Source organism: Labrus mixtus, chromosome 20 (genome assembly GCF_963584025.1).
Source record: "Labrus mixtus chromosome 20, fLabMix1.1, whole genome shotgun sequence".
Classification (NCBI taxonomy): domain Eukaryota; kingdom Metazoa; phylum Chordata; class Actinopteri; order Labriformes; family Labridae; genus Labrus; species Labrus mixtus.
The window spans coordinates 17,944,597-17,964,155 of record NC_083631.1 but is presented as its reverse complement, the minus strand read 5'-3'; the positions used below and the strand labels follow the sequence as shown (position 1 = coordinate 17,964,155).

The 19,559-nt window shown below is 40.9% G+C and overlaps 3 protein-coding genes across 3 annotated transcripts; all 3 read right to left on the bottom strand.

Moving 5' to 3' along the window:
- Positions 1-1,623: 1,623 nt before the first annotated feature.
- On the bottom strand, positions 1,624-6,393 carry LOC132953889 (SUMO-conjugating enzyme UBC9-like). Its single transcript, XM_061026241.1, has 7 exons — positions 6,060-6,393; positions 5,728-5,813; positions 4,984-5,067; positions 4,257-4,329; positions 3,570-3,679; positions 3,302-3,381; positions 1,624-2,245 (listed from the first exon to the last, which is right to left on the bottom strand). Exons 2-7 carry the CDS (start codon positions 5,791-5,793, stop codon positions 2,182-2,184), a joined length of 477 nt encoding a protein of 158 aa, XP_060882224.1. The 5' UTR covers positions 5,794-5,813; positions 6,060-6,393; the 3' UTR covers positions 1,624-2,181.
- A 2,974-nt stretch (positions 6,394-9,367) lies between these two features.
- Positions 9,368-11,696, bottom strand: mpst (mercaptopyruvate sulfurtransferase). Its single transcript, XM_061026483.1, has 2 exons — positions 11,049-11,696; positions 9,368-10,071 (listed from the first exon to the last, which is right to left on the bottom strand). The coding sequence occupies exons 1-2, from the start codon at positions 11,635-11,637 to the stop codon at positions 9,773-9,775; spliced, it is 888 nt and encodes a 295-aa protein (XP_060882466.1). The 5' UTR covers positions 11,638-11,696; the 3' UTR covers positions 9,368-9,772.
- Positions 11,697-11,825: 129 nt separating this feature from the next.
- Positions 11,826-15,789, bottom strand: LOC132954043 (thiosulfate sulfurtransferase-like). The gene is given in 3 exon segments (XM_061026482.1): positions 11,826-13,881; positions 14,860-15,067; positions 15,069-15,789. Coding segments are annotated over 3 exon segments (894 nt in total). The 5' UTR covers positions 15,450-15,789; the 3' UTR covers positions 11,826-13,576.
- Between the last annotated feature and the right edge of the window lie 3,770 nt (positions 15,790-19,559).

The window sequence follows — 19,559 nt, the reverse complement described above, 5'->3', positions numbered from 1 at the left end:
TATTCATCCCAGCAGGGAAATTTAGGTGTTCCAGCAGCCAGCATACATACAAACACACAACACAACACATATATACATACATATCCCACCCATACAAAAAAACATGAGCCCACAATACATAGCCAGGATAAAAAAGTGGTATGGATGGTCCATGTGCATAAGTAGCTGTTACTCATAGATAACAGTACAAAATACTAGCTCTGCCAGTTTATAGTATGATAGATAAATAAAGAATTATTATTAAAAAAAGCAGTCAAGTGTGCAAATATACAGGTGCAAAATACAGTTTGATATTTGCAGCTCAGGCTAAAGTTTAAAAGTTTAAATGTCTTCTGTTCTTACTTAAAGGGGAGTCGTTATAAAGTGCAATTGCAGTAGGTAAAAAAAAATATATATAATAATATTCAGAAGTGGTTTGCACACAAGCTCAAAATATGAATCAAAACCCTTATCAACAACTTGTTGATAAGGATTATGTGACCTTTAAGTTGACTAATGTACAGTGTCTCAGTCATTTAAGAACTTCAGAACAGTTCTTTAAGGTTTTATTGTATGATTTGTATCTTTGATTGTTCTGTATGTGTTCCTGTTTATGTATTTTAATTGGAGTTACATCAAATAAGCCTGCACTACAATCACTGTAGAGGCATCATTATGCTTCATACTTCTTCGGAATACAGATACAAAATTAAAGAAAATTAATAAAATGGCTATGTAGTCATTGTGAGAAATTTAAAATTGTGTTTTTATGTTGGATTTTCTTCACTCAGAATATATCGTCTACTCCTCTCCCCTTAAATATGAACCAATGTGTTAGATTTACATTCAGAAGTTATACCTCTCCTCCTTCAACAGGCTTAAGTCGTGACATTTTATTATGACGACAATAAAATCATAACAAAACGCATTTTTTTCTCACCTTTTATTCAACTTTATTTCACAATTGAATGCCATTTAATGTTTTTTTTTGTTATAATACCACACACAAATGTCAACTGGCTAAAACAATATAAAACATAACTTCCACAATTTGTCTTTATTTATATTATGTACATGCACTCATTTCTTCAGAGGCAAAACAATTTCAGGCCTTTTGCTTTACTTGTCAAGTGCACTTTTTCGTCTGCCTCCATCTGCTGGTTAAGAGGCCATTCCAATAAAGATCCTTCAGCTTCTGCTCGCCCGATTGCAACAGACATTTCATTTTTTTCAGGTCTGCGTTTAATTATTTTAAAGTAATGTGGGAGAAATGATTGAAACGGATGTTTTTTTTTTTTTCTTTTAACGATATATTCATAACCTATTCAGAGCCGATAGAAAACACAGCAACATTTTTTTCCTCTAAACTTCTCCTTCACTCTATACGATGTGAAGCAGATGATGATGATGATGCTGGTGTTAAATCTGCATTCCCCTCATCTCTTTAACTGACATGTAGTTTGAATTCACGGAGAAAAATCTTCACACTAACCTGCGACCCCACCCTACTCTGAGGGGGCGGAGCTTCCAACCTCTATCTGTGATAATGCAGCAAGAGCCAGTGTGGTCTTTCTTCTCTGTACTCTTTTGATGCTTTTCTGTAAACTCAGATATCAAACAAAGGTATCAAGGGGAACAACAATGCAAGGATGTACTTCCATTTATTGTCTTACTGCTTTGTCCTCCACAGACATGAAACACTGTTTATAATACTCATGGGGATTTCATGGACTTATGAAAACTAAGTGAATTAAAAAGTGAAATCTCTACTTCTGCTAAAACGTACTGAACTTGAAAGAGAAAGCATTCTGGACATGACATCTTATCCCTACAGCTCTGTTTCTACATTATCATAACTTAAAGTAGTAATATAGACATGGCCCATGATGAAAATACTGGATTACACAAGATTACTTAAAGCAATGGTCATGTTAACCATCATGTTGATCATCAAAGTGTTCATTGAAGACATGTTAAATCATGAACGTTTCTTTGTTGGAAACAAAAAGAAAGAGAAGTAAAAAAAAAACAGGCTCACTTTTTTGCCTGACTGTATAATTATAATAATAATAATACCTAAACTTGATTCTTATTGGAGTGGTCCTTCGAGTGCACTGCCTCCTTATTGTCACCTCTATCATCAGTTCAGGCTGCCCAGGCGGGGGGGAGGGGGGGGGGGGGGGTGAAGGCCCGCTCTCCTCTCTATGTCGGGGCAAACTTCTTGGCCTGTGCCCGTACGCGCTTTTCATAGTCCATCCTGTTCTGACTGTGATGTAAAAAAAAAAAAAAAAAGACAACACAACGTTTTTAACCACATTACACCTTCAGAAAAAAAACTGCCTTGGACCCACTTAGAAATCTCAAATCAATCAGAACCACTCAAAAGTTTAAATACACAACTTTCTTCAACACCAAAGACTAAATGATGTATTCCACTTCAGCGTTGTGTTTTTATTTTATAATCGACCTAAAGTTAAGCAGTGCTGATAAATAACCAAAAAATACTTGTCACAATGTGTACACCAGCACAACTAGTGCAAATACCAACCTTTCTGAAATAAAATCTTTCTATTAATAATTTGCAAATGACCTCTTGTGGCCTGAAGTACTTTCATGGCCCACTAGAGGGAATGGGGTAATCATGACATTACACGACTGATTTCGCTGTGTTTCCCACACATAGAGGACACTTGAACGGGCGGCCCAGGTATATTTATGGTCGCCCATGTATATGTTCTGATCAGTATTTATTTAATCATAAAATACACACGAGAGAGAGACAGCAAAAAAGAGAGAGAGAGAGAGAGTGAGAGTTAGAGAACTAATATGCTGCATGGAAATCAACAACGTCCAGACCTTACTGACTACATGGACTCCCGATGCAAATCTGTGCGCACAGTTTCTAAAAGCATGACCACAGTTTGTTGCATGGATTTGCAAACTGTGGGTACAGATTTGCAAAGGGCTATTTTGTGTTTTTTTTTTTGTTTTTGTTGAGCCTTGGAAGGCTCCGTGCAACACAACAAAACTCCTTTTATCAAGGCTTGTTATCAAGACGCAGCAATACCAAGAGAGAGTAGAATCACATCAGCTTCACAGAGAGAGAGAGAGAGAGAGAGAGAGAGAGAGGGAGAGGGAGAGAGAGAGAGAGAGAGAGAGGGAGGGAGGTCCACTGAGCTTACTGAGCCAACACTGGAATAAAACCTGGAGTCATTTTTAAATAGTTCACTTGGTAATGTCAGTCTTAAAAAAAAAAGGTGCAAGTCTCTTTAACCTGGTTAAAAACAGATACTCACTGATGATTGGACACTGACTCACTCACCAGTAAATTGTGTAAGCTTCTGCTTGTGCCGGATCTTGGATGTTGGGCTCATTCAGCAGCTCCTGGATTCCCAAAAGGATCTGAAAACAGAGTCGGTGAAAGATTCAATGTGAAGCCTGTGAATCTAATTCTTCATCACAGTTACTCTGTAGCGGACTCTCCGGACAACTCATTCAAGGAAATGGAGATAATTAAAGAGATAAACGAGCGCATCAATCTCCTCTGCGGTTGATTAAAACGCAGTGTGTGGATGAGTGAGTGTTCAGACCTGCTTGATGGTGATGGCGGGCCTCCAGTCTTTATCCTCCTCCAGGATGGACAGACACACGGTGCCGGATGGATAGACGTTCGGATGGAATATCGGTGGCTCAAACTTGCCTTGAAGGAAATCATTTTTTTTTTTTTAAAAAGGTTCATTTTTTTTAAAGCCCGAAAGACAAGTCGGTCATTTCAAAAACATGTTTACTAACACTGGCTCTGACAAAGAAAGCTGATTGGACAAGAGGCATTTTAAGAGCGCTGATGTAGAGAATAACAGCGCTGGGAATTTGAACGAAATGTATCGCTCAAGCTCATGTCTACAATCCCATTTAAATCATTCCAATTTGGGATTCCAACTTCACTGTTCACATGGACGCTACATAAAATGATCCAATTATGACGTGCATGGATTTAATCAGAATAAAACCCTTATCTTTTTTTTTAAATCATCTGCCTGAATTCAGCCGTCCCTTCCCGTTAAACATAAGCTCTCTACAGATTTCTACAAACAGTTTTTACTCAGCGATCAGTTTTACACAAAAAGGTAGACTAACTGAATCAGGTATTCTGGTTCTGTTTCCCAACTCTTTTGTTCCCCTGATCTTTTCCTCTTTATTTAAGAGACCACTGCATTCTGTTCTCTGATCTTGAACAGACGGTTTAACTCTCCGGGAGGGTTTTGAGTGATACTCACATTTGGGTGGTGAGGAAGGGTAATCATCTTTGAACAGCATTCTGAGTTTGTAGAGTCCTCCCTCCCACAAGGTCTAATGAGTGAATGAGGAAAGAACAAGTGAGTTCATTAACTCAACGATTTGTACAATCGGAATAGAAAGAATTACAAAGAACCAGACAAACGAGACAAGAAAGACCTAGGAATCATCGGTTCAATATGGAAACATCTTAAAAAGGTGTGGGCTGTGTGTGTCTGACCGCACTCCCACAACGCTGTGAATTCACGGAGTGGGATACCAGTATTACACCTTTACTGAACGACTTCAGGAGTAACGACGGTAGAGCTTTTTATTATGACGCTGCTGCGGAATTGCACTATGAAGAGGAATAAAGTAGTAAATTGTACATTAACCGGGTCAATGTAGGATTTTTGAAGCCCTGACATGTCTGAAACGCCCTCTGGCCAGCTCAAGATATTTTAAATTTGGTGTATTTTTTTGTTTTGTTTTTTGTATTCACTTCACTTGACTAATGTGTGTTGTTGAACATTATAAACTACCTGCACCATACAACCATCTGTGATTACATGCATTCTTATAATCTGCTATTTAACAGATTTACAGTGTAAAAATAAATAAATGAGATTTACGATAAACATTAACAACTTCACATGACACATCAGTAGATTTGACGTTCAATGTTAAGACGCTGGTCCACTCCGGTGTCAATGCAAGACGGTAACTCACTCCTTTCTTTCCTGGGATGGCGCACTCCCAGTTCATCAGATTCATGGTGCCATCGGGGTTCTTGGTGGGAACGGCGACAAAACCCTGTGAGGTTTACAGGTAGAATAGAATAGAATTACTTTACTGATCCCAAACTGGGAGATTGTGGCGTTACAGCAGCAGGTTGTCCAAAAACACAATATTAGCAAATCTAAACACAATATAATATCTAATACAAAGTAAATAAGCACTAAAACTAAGAATGGGAATATATACAGTAGCTCAGTCTGTAGGGACTTGGGTTGGGAACTGGAGGGTCGCCGGTTCAAGTCCCGGTGCGGACCAAATATGGAAGTTGGTCTGGTAGCTGGAGAGGTGCCAGATCACTTCCTGAGCACTGCCGAGGTGCCCTTGAGCAAGACACCAAACCCCCTCCCCACCACCAGCTCAGGAGCGCCCACTGTGGGCCGCTCCGTCACTCTGACATCTCTCAGTTAGTGCATGTCCATAGGATCCTGTTTGTGTGCATGTGTGTGTTCATGACTTATAGAGTGTAAAAACTGAAATTTCACCTTGCGGGGATCAATAAAAGTAAATCTTAATCTTACAACCAGGATTTAAAGGTGACACAAATCAACACATTGGGGGGGGGATTAGACCTAGTTTTCTTTGTTTCAGTAACACACATGCATGTCAGGACATCTGCCAATGAAAAAACTCAGAAATAAAGGGCAATATGTTGAGACTGCACAAGATGAAACTTACGAATGGGTGGTCTTTTCTCCACGCTTTGCGCTCCTGGGACAGTCTGCTAAGAGCGATGCCAGACATTGCTGCTCATCAACGCCTCCCTGTAGGGGGGGGGGGGGGGGGGGGGGAACCCAAAACACATTAATTTTTAAATTCATGATTTTTGAAGCCCCAAATGTTTCAAATACAGATATTAGTACATATTGGGACTTGACAAGACATCACAGATATTAATTAGCTGTGTGTGTCTATGTAATGAACATGGTTATTGAAGTCAGTCAATCCCCTAAAAGGAGGAGAACTCTGCAGTATTTACAAACAATACACGGTGTCGTCATTGTACTTACGTCCTTATCTTTCAGCTAACTATCAGAATTAGTTGCGTGGGTTTGGGGTTAAACTGTGAGCTTTTGATAGCGTCGATAACGATATCGGCAACGCTGCTCTGACGGCGACCGAGAGAAAAAAAACACACACACACCCTCCGACGTTAAAAAACACAAACTACCTGTCCAGTTAGGGCGAAGTTAACGGAACCAAATGAGACTTTGGTTTGATCAACATCACCCAAACACTCTAATCGACACACACTGGTGTTGTTTAATGGGGAATTTATCACAGTTGTGTTAAACAAAGTGACTCTCCGATGCCGTTTCGACAGCTAGCCTATCGCAAGAAAGGACCCCAATTTGTTTTTTTCGCGAGGACCTTCAGGCAGATACGGGGCAGCCGCTGGACACGCGGTAGGGGTGGTCGGCCATCTTTGTTGTGGCATTCGCACAGAGAAGTTCAAGCGCTGGGAATGATTCAACCTTTTTGAACCACTCACATGCGCAAAGCTAAAACTTCAGTAGTTAGGTCAGGGGTGGGCAACTGGCGGCCCCCATCAACCCTCAACGTGGCCCTCAGGTCATTTTTTACATATTAATTAATTGGAAACATGAAGAAAACATGATAAAATCTGCCATGAAATCATGAAAACCAGAAATATGTCCATAATAATATTTGATCACTGGTATATGTTGAGTTAAATTTGAGACCTAGTTTTCTATCATTCAGGCACAGATAATAATAATAATATTAATAATAATAATAATAATAATAATAATAATAATAATAATAATAATAATAATAAATTAGATTTATATAGCGCGTTTCTAAATACTCGAATTTCTCTAAATACTAGATGAAGAGGTGGAGCTGAGGCATTGCTAACCCTGAATCCATGTGGTGTTAGACACATTGGACAAAAATAGTTTCCAAGTTGGAAAATGCACATGAACACCTACTCAAGTGGGAACAACATCTCGCAAGGAATTTGATACCCGACTTGCTTACTTTACAACGCACCTTCATGTAAGTCAACTCAGCCCCGCCCCCTAATCATGCAAATATAATAGAATTACTTTATTGATCCCAAACTGGGAAATTGTGGCGTTACAGCAGCAGGTTATCCAAACACACAATATGAGTAAAAAACACAATGTTAGCAAATCTAAACACAATATAATATTAACTACAAAGTAAATAAGTACTAAAAATATCAAAACTAAGAATGTGAATATATACAACCAGGATTTAACTAAGCATTACTAGTCTTAAATAGGAAGATTCAATATGGAAGATTGAATGTAAATGTGCAAAAACAGAGTTGTAAATGGACAGTATTGACATAAATTAAAGATAAATGTCTGTAAAACTGCTTTAGCCTATATAAAAAAAGAAATCAACCCCTGTACCGTTTTTAACATTGAAAAAACAATCTATCAAGTCTAGAAGCGTTTTTAAACCAGGCACTAAACATGTTCATTTCTGTATTTTAACACGGGACCTTGTGGGGATTCTTAAGCTTTTGCAGCCAGCCACAAGTAGACACATGAGGATTTTCAGTTTATTTGCACATCTGCTTTGGCTTAATTTTGCAACACTGAAAGTTGCTGCTTGACATTGCCTAATCTAAAATCTAGCGATGAGAATTTATTATTGCGATGTTGTGCCGTACATTACATAAACATATCGAAGCATGCATATTATCTTACATTGTCTACATATTACTGCTGCTATGAAATAATCTAAGTGTTAGAGCGTAGGAGTTTTGATTTAATACCTCCCCCCCTGGAGATACAGTAGGAAAAATCAACAGCTCCAGATCAATTGTTCAAAATGAGTCGTTCAAAGTGATGTAGTCGTTCCGGTTTGCCCATTGGTGGAGCTCGTTTGTTCTGCGCTCTTCAGTTTCCTTTTTGCCTAAATGGAACATAGCAACAGCTGACATCATGAATAATTGTGTAGATAAATCATTCCTCCTTTGTTTAAAAATCCCCAAATGCAAATGCCAAACTACAGAAAGATTATAATGACGCAGGTTGAATTAAGAATTTGTTTTTAATGCAACCTTAAAACACCTCTCAAAACAGGATTCTTGTTTAAGTTTAAATGATTTTCCCAATTTATGCGTATTTTCTGGTGCCATACCAGTTAAATAATCCACATTTGACAAATGCGCGTTACTTCTACGGCAAAACGAAAGCCAAAATACACAAACTTTTTTTTGTTTTGAAAATCGGGCATCTTGCCAGACACCTCAAATCGAGCACAGGAACCGGACTGAACTGGTTTTGATTTCCTCTGCGTCAGCATCCCAATTTTTTTTTTTTTAAATGCTGTATCATGTCCCAGCTAAAGCTCCACTCCCTTTGTGTTCACTTTATAACTGATGCACTTTTCACACTCAGGAAACTTTTCTTAAAATCTTATTTTGCACCAATTAAAACGTGTTTAGTCATGAATACACAATGTGGCTGAACTTTGTGATATGCATAAAAACCTTTACATTTCAGCACATGTCTGGAAAACAAAGATTGAAACAGTTTAAACAGTACCATGAGTACAGAGAGAGAGACTGAGAAGTTGATAAATATTTCTTCCATATACAGTTTTCTGACCTTGGGTCTTCCATGAGTCCTAAATATTTACTTTTCTGGTTACTGAGTAAAAGACTTTGAAGGACCGGGACTATGAGATCTGGATATTCAAAGGGGAGAAAAAGATTTCAAACTATCTGAATGTGGAATGTAAAAAAAAAAAAACCTTCAAACTCAACTTAGTGTAGAAGAATGACTCAATGAGAAAAGAGAAGCTCAGTCGTAGCATCACACACCATCCATTCATTTTCAAATATTTGATTTGAAGAGTTTTGGCAGTAGCCTCAAGTTGAAACAGTTAAGTTATTGATTAGTTTAAACACAGCCAGACCTCACAGCACAGCAATGAGAGCTGGCTCTGTCTGCTCCCAAACGGCTCTGTTAAATAAAAACACTTCTATTTATTATCAGTCACATAAACCAAAGCAATGTTTGATATGTCTGCACATAAACCACTCAGATTATTCTGTTTAATTATATATCACGCCGTGTTATTTCCAGAATTAATCATTTTAAAGTTTGTAAAGTATAAAAACCTTAAAGATTCACACCATTAAATTGGTAGATTGATCAATATATTTCTTATTTGCTGCAAGAATCCTTATTTTTTAAACTCTGAAATACACAGGAATGTTGAAGGTATATTTGGGATCACATGAATAACACTTGTCTAAAAAAAAAAAAAAAAAACACTGAAACTTATGGTTGATCAATAATTACTCAACTCTGTATTGACACAACTGTCTTTTAATGTTCATGGTATATTATGAAACAAACATTTTTGTTGATATGTCTGAATGGACCAGAGAAACAAACAGAAACAGACGACTCACCAGCCTCCTCTCTTAAAGAGTACGCACATATTTATACATTTATTTTAACCATTGCATTATGAGATGCATCTTGTTACCTGCATTGTATTTATTTAGCAAAAAAAATAGAAAAAGGAAAGAAGCAGGGTCTCAAACAGTAGCCCCCCCCCCCTCTAATTAAAGGAGCTGGCTTTAGAGCCCACTTGTTCAACATCAACATATCTCAGGTAACTGCACAGTATACATACAAAGTGCACTATAAGGCGGTTTTATTTTTTTCTAATCTATCACGACACCCTGCTTTAAAATCCTTCCCTCTTTCATTCACACCTTCTTCCCCTCTCCCTCCGAGATAATCAGCTCCGGAGACGCCCTTTTGAACCATTCCGACCAGGAGCCGTCGTAAACACACACCCCGGGATGCCCAAGCATGTGAGCGGCCAGAGCAACATGGCACGCCGTGACACCGGACCCGCAGGTGGCCCAGAGAGGTTTCTCCAGGTCCACCCCCGCCTCTCTGAACAGTCCGGACAGGCCGTCAGATCCAAGCGCTTTCCCGGACGCGTCCATGAACGTAGGAAACGGCATGTTGATCGTATTGGGGAAATGTCCGGGCAGCGTGTCTGTGGAAAAAAAAAAAAAAGAATGTTCTTGAGTTCTTCTGGAGATTTCAGCCATGTTTCAGAGAAATGTTTGATTGGCTGATGGTTTAGTGTCATCCAAGACACTTAAGTCAGCTCTATTTACATGCTCATTAGTAGCACCTTTTTATGCCTCAGCCAGGCTGTAGTAATGATATCCTTATCTATATAAAGATAAGATAAAGGTAGACCAACAAGACAGAAGCTGTAAGCACAGCAGAGAGAAGAAAAGAAAACTAAGTACAGCAAAAGAGTCAAATTAAAGTTAAACACATTAAAATGAATTTAAAATAGAAATAAATTAGTCTTAAATATATTTTTTAAAGCTACTGTACGAGCTTTCATTTGGTGTTGATTTTGGCGCCCCCTGTGGACGCATTGATATGTCCGATCTCTTACTGATCTTGTCCGACACTTATTCTGAAGTTTTCTGTAATTCATTTTTTTTTTAACTCCTCCAGCTTTCATTTCGATGTGTAACCTACAACTCACTTAGAGCTTTTCACACACGCAGGAAACTGAACGTAAACAGCTTCATTTGATCTTTGTGTAGTATTTTCTCAGACTTGATTGACTGACTGACCTTAACTTACACATTCAAACAGTAAGCAGTACTCCCCATTGTTTTAAATCTGCATCTGTTTCCTCCCAACTTGGATTCTGCGTTGAAGTTTGTCTTCATCAGTTTGCTCAAAGTTTGTTTTGAAACACCACACTGCTGAATGTTAGGCCTACACTGATCACATTGACATCTGAGGGCGACTTTGTAGCCTGAAGGGAAAATAACTCAACCAAACCATTTCTTACTTTATAGCTGTGACCAGACATTTAATATTTTTTTTTAACTAATTTTAGTGCTCAAATATGCTAAATTTTAGAGTTTAGTGATTTTACTCCCACGCAACAGTCCACTGAATGCAAAGTAAACAGACTTGTTTTGACATGTTAAACCTGCTCACCATCTCTGGGCTCCGGTTCTGTCCCCCTGAACCTCCCTGCAGACCTGGCATCCACCACCTGGACCTGCTTGGTGTTGACATTTTCTAACATGTCTTCATAACTTTTCACCCAGGACTGATTCACTGTCGCCTTGAACTCTCTCGGCTCCGGCTCGCAGTGCTCAGATGTTACGGGATATCCGTCCGCCAGCCAGTTCTTAAAGCCTCCGTCCAGCACCGACACCGAACTGTGTCCGAACAAGCGGAACATCCACCACACCCGGGGCGCGCTGTACGAGCCGAAGTCGCTGGTGTCATAAACTACCACATGCGTGTCGTTGCCGATGCCCAGCTGTCCAACAAACCGAGAGAAGTGACTGGAAGTGGGCAGCATGTGGTCAAAGGCAGAGGTCTTATCGCTGCACTCGTCTATGTCAAAGAACGAGCCGCCCGGGATGTGCTTCTGCGCAAATTCAGCTTTTGGGTCCCGTTTCGTTTTCGGAAGGTACCAAGAAGTGTCGAGTATGCGGAGTTTTGGACCGACGAGGTTGTTTCTGACAGCATCTGCCAGCCAGTGACCGGAGACCAGAGCCCGGGTCTGAGCCGCCATGACTGGGAGCTGAGAAGTACAAACTCCGAGCGCTAGAGGGAATAATGATCCACAGTGTGTGTGTGTGTCTGATATCCTCCCCGCTTACTTGAACTTTGAGTCTTTAAATATAGGCTAGCCTACAACAAGTCCTTTTTTTTATTCTGTTTCATTTACAACCCAGAAGTAAAACAATAAAGAAGCAGACATTGTTACACTGTCTTTTATTCAGAAACTAGCCCACCAGACATAAAACAAATCTGTAATAAAGACATCACAAAATGATAAGTTGCATTATCTTAAGGCATGTTTGCTTTGAAATACACACATGTGCAAATCATAACTTTTAAAGTTTCAAGACACCTTTTTTTTTTTTTTAAAGTGCACATACACTAAAGCGCCAGCAGGTGGTGCCATATAATACAAAATCGCTAACAAGGGGAGTGTAGAGTAGAAAAAGCTCATAGCCTACATGTCCCCCCCCTGGGATTAGGGTGGAAAAACTCCACGTATAAAGTGGATTGAAATACCAATAAAAGGAAATAATAGCACCATCTTTTTAATTAAGGCAGCTTTTATTACATTTCATAAACAAATGAGTACAGTCATCAAATCAAGTTTTCTTCAACTCAGGATCATAGATCAGGTTATTCCTCTCACGTACAGATTTAGAAAAATTCATCCATGCCTTGGTATCCTCCAGACTCAAATACTGCAACTCACTGTGTTCAGGTATTAATCAGGCCTCGAGACTGTTTTAAACAGCCAGACACGACGTCTTTGCAGAGGCACAAGAGGGGATCAGAGCTATACCTTACCTCCTCCCTTCTGTGTGTGATTTGCCACGAAGGGTGATATATCGCAGAACTATTATCACCCTACTGTACAGCTAGGCGACCTCAGATCATCAGATCAAGGACTCCTAACCATCCCACGATCAAATGGAAAAGCTCTGGGAGAGAGGGTCTTCTCTGTAGTCGAGACTGTGGAACAACCTGCCGTTACATGATCAACACATTCTATGAGCTGCTTTAAAAAAAGAACTCAGGACTCTTAAATTACACCGCCTTCTCTTACAGTTGAGTCTTTATCTGATTGGAACCCTGCCATGTTTCCTACATGCCATAATTTTTGTGCAGATGTATGTGTGTGTGTGTGTGTGTGTTCTTTGCTGTTGCTACATGCTTTCGGATTGAGATAGCCGAGGTTCACTTCTCAACTTTGGCCGCGCGAGTCTGTGTGCAAGCTATTGTGCCTTTACTGACACTTCGATAATCTTGACATCTTTTAACTCGTAATTTTATTTCACATGTTAGAAATTCGCTGACATTGACATCTTCTGTCAGACCTGCACAGCTGAGAATTCAAATGTGTTAATATTGCCACATTTCTTTTTATTTTTTAAAAGTAGTAAGCTTTTATTTGTAATAGATTATTTGTCTGAACAACTTTTGATTTAGTTTGCCCTTCTAAGTCTGATTTGTTGTGCATTTTTCTTCTTACAAACAGACATGAGTAGCCCAATATTAGGCTGAATAACTTTGAAAATACATCAATAAAGGGACACTTTTTGTTCTTTTAATGGCCCACATGCAGCCTCTTAAATCTGTCTGCCTTGTGGCTGAGAATTCTTTTCCTAACGTTTGAAGATATTTGGCCTTTAAACATGTTTAAAAAAAAAAGTGACATTCCATCCCAAACGGTTAAGATGTAGTTAAACGCTCAGACCTATCTCAAAGCTACTTACAGTATGTGCTGCCAACGTTCAGACCATTATGCAGAGCCTTGTTTCTAAAAATAGCTTAAGTGCTAAATCCAAATCATCAAACAAGCTCTTGTGAAACATTATGTTATAGAAAGATTTAAGCTTCATCCATCTGCTCATGTGTCAGGTTCAAATACCTCTGACTAAGATTTAAGTACTGTGAATAACATTTAATATTGAGTGCTGATCGTGTCTCTACCCTCCTATAATCTTGTTTTTTCCCTCAGAGACAACATGCTCTGGGGGGGCTTTGGTGAACCACTCATACCAGGATCCGACGTACACCGACGCCCCAGGAGAGCCGCACAGATGAGCAGCCAGCACCATGTGACAGGCGGTCACGCCGGAGCCACATGTTCCACACATCGGCTTATTAAGGTCCACTCGTGACATCTCAAAGAACTTTTTCAGCTCGTGTGGGGAGAGCATCATGCCGTCATCACTGAGGAAGGCGAAGAAAGGCATGCATTTAGAGCCGGGGATGTGACCCGGATCCACACCTGTGGGACGAGGACAATGTTCACAGACGTATATGAAACAACCCCCCCAACAACATATTAACATCAGTATTCATTTATTCTGTGACATGACCACTGACAAACTCCTCGCTGGAGCTTTAAATATGCAACACAAGAGAGCCTTGTTTCATGACTGTGCAGCTTTTGCTGTGTTAACTGTGGCATAAAGATGAAAAGGCAGTGGAATTGTGATTTTTAACAAGGTTTGAGTCCTGCTGGAAAACCAACTTAAAATGTAATTATTTTTAAAAAGATCCAAACCATGACAAATGAGGGCCTAAACCTAACCCAAAAGACAAATTTGTGCTACAAATTTAGGTGAAACTTAAAAAATATAGGCACAGTCACAGTGAAAAGTAGGCCGCCTATACCAACAAAAGAAAAAGTTCTACATTGAAGTGCCAAAAATATTAGGATAAAAGGATTGCTGGAACAAAACTTCCAATAAATGTGGTCTCCATTAACGTTATTTCCATAATTCTCTTTCGTCAACTCAAGTCGGCTGCTCTCATTTGCTTTGGACTCTCGTGTTGTTCTTGCTTCTTCTTTTTTTTTAACTGACACAGCTGTATCATCATCATCATCATCATGTGGCCCTGGAAGGGAAGAGAAAGAAAGTTCCGTCTCTCTACTCAGGCTCTCATTGGCTGTGGCAGGAGCAGTGACTGGGAGTTCTTGATCGGTTAAAATGAGGTGGCAGGTCAAAAGGTCAAGTAGCCTACACCATGAACAAGTGCAGAAAAATGCTGTTGAACAGCAGAAAAAAAATGTTTAAGCAATCAGTGGGTATTTACATTACTTCTGCAATTTGGGTTTTTCTTAGTCAGTAGTTTCTTTTTGATTAATGATTAATCTTATTTTGTTTAGGCCTACCATTCAGATTTTAAATGCCTGGAAAAAAATGAGATATTCCAATATCTGAGTAAATATTGATTTTTACACCAGACTTTATTACCTTACCCTCTCTTGGTTCCGGTTCTTTCCCGAGGAATCTCTCGTGGGGCCTCACGTCCACCACCTGGAACTGCTGGGACGCAACATTCTCCGTAACGTCCTCAAAAGACTTGACCCAGGAGCGGTTCATGGTGGCTCTGAAGCAGACTGCATCAGGCTTGGTGTACGTCCCTGACACCGGGTGACCCCCTTTGACCCAGTTTCTAAACCCCCCCGTTCAGCACGGACACCTTGGGGTGCCCAAACAACCTAAACATCCACCAGACTCGGGTGCAGGAAAATGCCCCATAGTCGCTGGCGTCGTACACCACCACGTGGCTGTCGTTCCCGATGCCCAAGTTCCCAACATAGTCGGCGAAAAGTTGCTCGGGTGGCAGCGAGTGGTCGAACTTAGAGGTCTTGTCCGAGCACTCGTCGATGTCGAAAAAAGACGCACCCGGGATGTGAGATTGCGCAAATTCCTTCTTCCCGTCTCGGTTCATCATCGGCAGGTACCAGGACGTGTCCAGGATCCGAAGACCCGGACCGACCAGATTTCGTTTGACCATGTTTGCAAGCCACGAAGCGGACACAAGAGCCTGAGCCTGCATGCCCATAGTTGCAGCAGTGTGGGTCTGAGAGCTCTTGTCCTCAGACAACCTCTAAAGCAATCTCCTTCAGCTCAATGTTTGCTATGTAAACAGACAAGTTGGTACAACTGTACATTTATTCTTTGGATCAGACAGATTACATGCCACTAAAGCGAATTACTGCCATCTAGCCTACAGTGAAAATACACTTTTGTATAGCACCTTTCAAAAAAGTGCTTCACATCAGCAGAAAAAAAACTCAGATTTCAACATAAAAGCCCAAAAAATAAGCACAGGCCAGTAACAGGTGACCTAATTAGGTCAATAGGATATTATCAGAATCAGCTTTATTGGCCATGTATGCTTACACACACAAGGAATTTGGCTTTAGTGAACATTTAATATAACCTTATCTCTTTTTCCATTTATTTGTATTTTTCTGTCCCTTGTGTTTCTCACTTATTGTGTGTGTTGTTGCTGTTTTATTCTTGAGTTCTCTTTTGGTCTATGGTGTTTCCTGTTTTATTTTGTAGTTCTTGCACTCATTAGTTTCACCTGTGTCTTGTTCCTCACACCTGTGTCTGATTGCCCCCTGTGTTTAGTGTCTGGGTTCAGTATGGAGTGTGGAATCTTGTCTCTGCATAATTAAATTTTGTAACGAGCAATGTACCATGATCAGGACACTAATGAGTCACATGACACATTTTATTTGCATCGCATGAGCTTGTTTTGTCTCTTAGGCCTTAAAGACAAAAATTCTGACTAAAGTCAGCAGAATGTTTCACATGAAACTGTTCATAGACACTTTTCCGAGCAGAACTAAAAGTGGAATAAGTCAAAATGAAACTTCCATCTTACACTTTGCGTCACATGGAACCTTTGAGTAACCTCAAATGGAGATATGACCAGTTCCCTATGCTGACAACTGGGAAAAGATAATGACATGTAGGCCAGCATTGAAGTTCAAGATCAAAATCTTGACAAATTATCTCGTTATCATGGGAAAACCAGTTCACTTTTCCGAGCAGAACTAAAAGTGGAATAAGTCAAAATGAAACTTCCATCTTACACTTTGCGTCACATGGAACCTTTGAGTAACCTCAAATGGAGATATGACCAGTTCCCTAAGCTGACAACTGGGAAAAGATAATGACATGTAGGCCAGCATTGAAGTTCAAGATCAAAATCTTGACAAATTATCTCGTTATCATGGGAAAACCAGTTCTGTCATCCCGAGATGACGAGACAAATAAGTTGAGATCTCGAGAAAATAACTGAAATTTTCTTGTTATCACAGGAAAAAAGAGTACTATAAAATGTATGGATCTTTGTATCTTTATTGGATTCAATAAAGTGCAGGAAGGTCCTTGAGATACGAACTGTGTCAATCAATCAATCAATCAATTTTTATTTGTATAGCGTCAACTCATAACAAGTGTTATCTCGAGACACTTTACAAGAAGCAGTTATCAAACAGTTTTTACAAAAATCAGCTGCAAATGTAGAAAATCCTTTTGTGAACCAATGTTTTTGAACTATAGCACATATCCCTCCTTTTGACACATGGTCTAGGCCATGGGCCAACTTACAACAGGTCAAAAACAGTCTACGAGGGAGACAAGGTTTATCATCTGGACCTCTCCATACACCTGCAGAGAAGAGGCAGCCGTTTTGAGACCAGAGCTTTCGTTCTGCAGGGGTAGAGAGAGAGGCCAGAGTAGACAGGGAGGCTGTAGGGGAGGGTGACGAAGTCGAGTCAGTGTGTAGATAAGAAGTGTGAGGAGTGGAGGCCGCTGCGGCTTTGGCAGCTGAATCTGCTCGAGCGTTACCTAGAGACACTGGATCTCGGCCAGAGGTGTGTGCAGTACATTTGCAAACAGCAATACTAGCTGGTAGGAGGATGGCGTCTAACAAAGCTGCAACTTTGTGATGGTGCAAAATGGGTTTACCATCTGATTTGAGAAATTTGCGATGTTTCCAAAGGGCTCCAAAATCATGCACAACTCCAAACGCGTAGCGAGAGTCTGTGTAGATGGTAACAGTTTTGCCTTTTGCCTTTTTGCAGGCTTCAGTCAGGGCCACCAGTTCTGCTGCTTGTGCTGAGTAATGAGAAGGCAGAGGAGAGGAACAAACAACAGAAACATCATCAACAACAGAAAATCCTGCATGGGCCGTGCCCCGTGCAGGATCTCTGAAAGCAGAACCATCAACATAGAAAATGAGATCAGGGTTAGTGAGAGGTACATCTTTCAGGTCCGGTCTCGGGGTGCAGGTGTGTTGGAGTTCTGCAAGGCAAGAATGGGGTTCACCCTCACCCGGTAAGGGCATGAGGGTGGCAGGGTTAAGCACAGCGCATTTTTTGACATGAACATTTGGCAAACCTAGAAGTGTGGTGTGATATCTGAGCCATCGTGCTGGCGTGAGGTGTGATATTTTCTGTTCCTGTAGGATAGATGCAACAGAGTGAGGCACCAGAAGGTCCAGGCGGGTGTAACCCACGAAGTCACGTGAGGCTAGCACTGCAGACTCGCAGGCAGCCACTGCACGCAAGCATGCTGGGAGGCCTCTGGCAACAGGGTCTAATAAGCGGCAGAAGTAGCCAACAGGTTTCAGCTGACCCCCGTGAGCCTGTAAAAGAACAGAGGTCATACAGCCATGTTTTTCATCAACAAACTGTGTGAATGGCTTCTCTGGATCTGGGACGCCCAAAGTGGGAGTGGACTGCAAGGACAGTTTAAGGTTTTCAAAACGCAGTGTTTGCCTCCTCGGTCCACTGGATGGGGCTGGAAGCTGTCAGGTCTCTTTTGTGCGCGATGTCTCTCAGCGGTCTCTCCATCTCGGAGAAATTGGGAATAAAATGTCGACAGTAAGAACACATGCCCAGGAAAGAAAGAACTTGTTTTTTAGTCATGGGTTTAGGTGTCTCTGCCACAGCTTTAACCCGAGAGGGAGAGAGAGATTTACCCTGTGGTGTGAGGATGTGGCCTAAAAAGGTCACGTCCTGTTTTACAAACTGTAATTTAGACAGGGATGCTTTATGGCCTTCTTCAGCAAGATGGCGCAGGAGGAGGTTGGTGTCTGTCTCACACTGTTCTTTTGTTGGGGCTGCGATGAGAAGGTCATCAACGTACTGCAGCAAGACTGAACCTGGAGAGAGTGTGAGAGGGGAGAGACTGCGAGGCAAAGCCTGACAAAAAAGGGTAGGGCTGCAGGTCAGTCCTTGGCACAGGCGTGTCCATGTATAACGCTTTCCTCCGATCTGGAAAGCAAACCAAAACTGGGAGTCTTTCTGAACGGGGATAGAGAAAAAAGCATTAGACAGGTTCACAACGGAAAAACCATTTAGCAGAAGAGGGAATCTGGCTGAGAATGGTGTATGGATTGGGAACATTAGGAGTAGGGGCGATGATGGCAGAGATTACAGCTTGTAGGTCCTGCACAAAACGCCATTGTGTGGGCTGTCCGGCAGGATGGATCTTTTTTACTGGAAAGATCGGAGTCTGTACTGGTGAATCTTCACGTGGAATAATAATTCCAGCCTCGAGGAGAGAGTTAAAAACTGGTGTTATGCCCTCTGTAGCTTCTTTTCTGAGTGGGTATTGGCGTTGTTGGGGTCTGTAAGTCGACTTTGGGATTATCTGAACCAGTTCAAATTTTTTTATCAGGCCTACATCATATTTGTTGGCTGCCCAGAGTGTACTAGGGCCAGCAAAGGTGAGATCTCTGCATGTGAGAGCGCTTGAAAAAGGTATGAGGAAGTGCGACGTCTCATGTGTTGAGCGGAGACAATGAATTTTCACAGTCAAAGGATGTCTGTATGCCTGTAGCGAGTGAGAGAAAAACACACACGAACTTCCAGTGGCAGGCTGCCAGTCATTTGCTTCACTACACTGAGCTACAAACGGACCCAGATCCCGCCACCTGTCGGTGGGAGCTTTTGAGAGAGAGATGTGGGGGTGTGAACCGTATACGTCATAGGGTTTCATCTGAGCTGGAGTAAGCTTGACAGATGCTGCACAGCGTGTTCCATTTGTGTAAATGTCCGTTATCAAAACATTGTCATTCAGATCTTTGAAAAATCGTTTTTTTCATACTCCAGGTTAGGCCCTTCGGAGCAGACGTGAGAGGTGCAGTGTA